The following is a 1,003-nucleotide window of genomic DNA, read 5'->3' on the forward strand; positions in this document are numbered from 1 at the left end:
TCGATACCTTTGCTCTCCACCTCTTGCATCACCCCCAAGGCTTTATTTACATAACCATTCACACATAACCCGTGAATAAAAATACCATAAGTTGTGTTGTCAGCTGCATAGCCCTTGGCAGGCATAAGCCTCCAAATCATTGTTGCTTCATCGATCTTCCCATTCTCCAACAACCCTTTTATCAAAATGTTATAACTCACTATGTTAACTGAATTCCTCTGCTCCATGATTCTCCATAACTCCAAACTCTCCTTAATTTTCCCACAACGGCAAAACCCACCAAGCATAGTATTGTATGTAACCACATCAATAAAGGCCTTCCTTTCGACCAACTCGTTAAACACACTTTCAGCCTTATCAACATTCCCTTCATCGCACAGCCCATGTATCAAACTGCTATATGTATACAAATCTTTTTCTCGCTCATTCTGTTTCATTCTGTCCCATATCTTCAAACAATCATCTACTCTTCCACATTTGCTCAAACCACTAATCATGATGTTGTGAGTCTTAACATTCGGATAAACAGAAGAGTCCTCCAACAGTTTGTCCCACAGTTGCATAGCCATCTTGTGATCTTTTTCCTTAAGAAACCCATCAATTAAGATATTATAACACGTAACATCAGGTGCCACTCTTCTTTCAGACATATCATCGAACAGTTCCAATGCATCATCCAATTTTCCAGTTTTCGCAAGATCGTTGATCACAGTGCTGTAACTAAACACATCCGGCTTAAAACCCTCTTTCCACATCCAATTAAGAAACCCTCTCGCTTTCTCGAACTCCTTCTTCTTACAAGACATCTTAATCAAAACATTATACGTCTGCAGATTTGGCGCCACACCCGCTGTTTCGAAGTAGGCGAACAAGGACTCGACTTTAACCCATTGTATCGCCTCTACGAACGCATTGAGTAGAGTATTATAAGATCGAATCCCAGGCTCGCACCCGAAAATCTCTCGCATTCGTTTGAAAACATCTAGAGCTCGATCGGGCATGG

The 1,003-nt window shown here is 41.2% G+C and overlaps 2 protein-coding genes across 2 annotated transcripts in view; both read right to left on the reverse strand.

Annotated features, from left to right (window-relative positions):
• Nucleotides 1–806, reverse strand: part of LOC9320776 (pentatricopeptide repeat-containing protein At3g09060) — a 924-nt gene extending 118 nt beyond the window's left edge. The window contains exon 1 of the mRNA XM_021030917.1: nt 8–806. Within this exon, the coding sequence (XP_020886576.1) occupies nt 8–806 (799 nt within the window). The remainder of the gene's footprint in view (nt 1–7) is intronic.
• Nucleotides 1–1,003, reverse strand: part of LOC110224149 (UPF0503 protein At3g09070, chloroplastic-like) — a 10,843-nt gene that overhangs the window by 2,420 nt on the left and 7,420 nt on the right. The gene's annotated exons all lie outside the window — the stretch shown is intronic.

This window comes from Arabidopsis lyrata (genome assembly GCF_000004255.2).
Source record: "Arabidopsis lyrata subsp. lyrata unplaced genomic scaffold ARALYscaffold_3, whole genome shotgun sequence".
Classification (NCBI taxonomy): Eukaryota; Viridiplantae; Streptophyta; class Magnoliopsida; order Brassicales; family Brassicaceae; genus Arabidopsis; species Arabidopsis lyrata.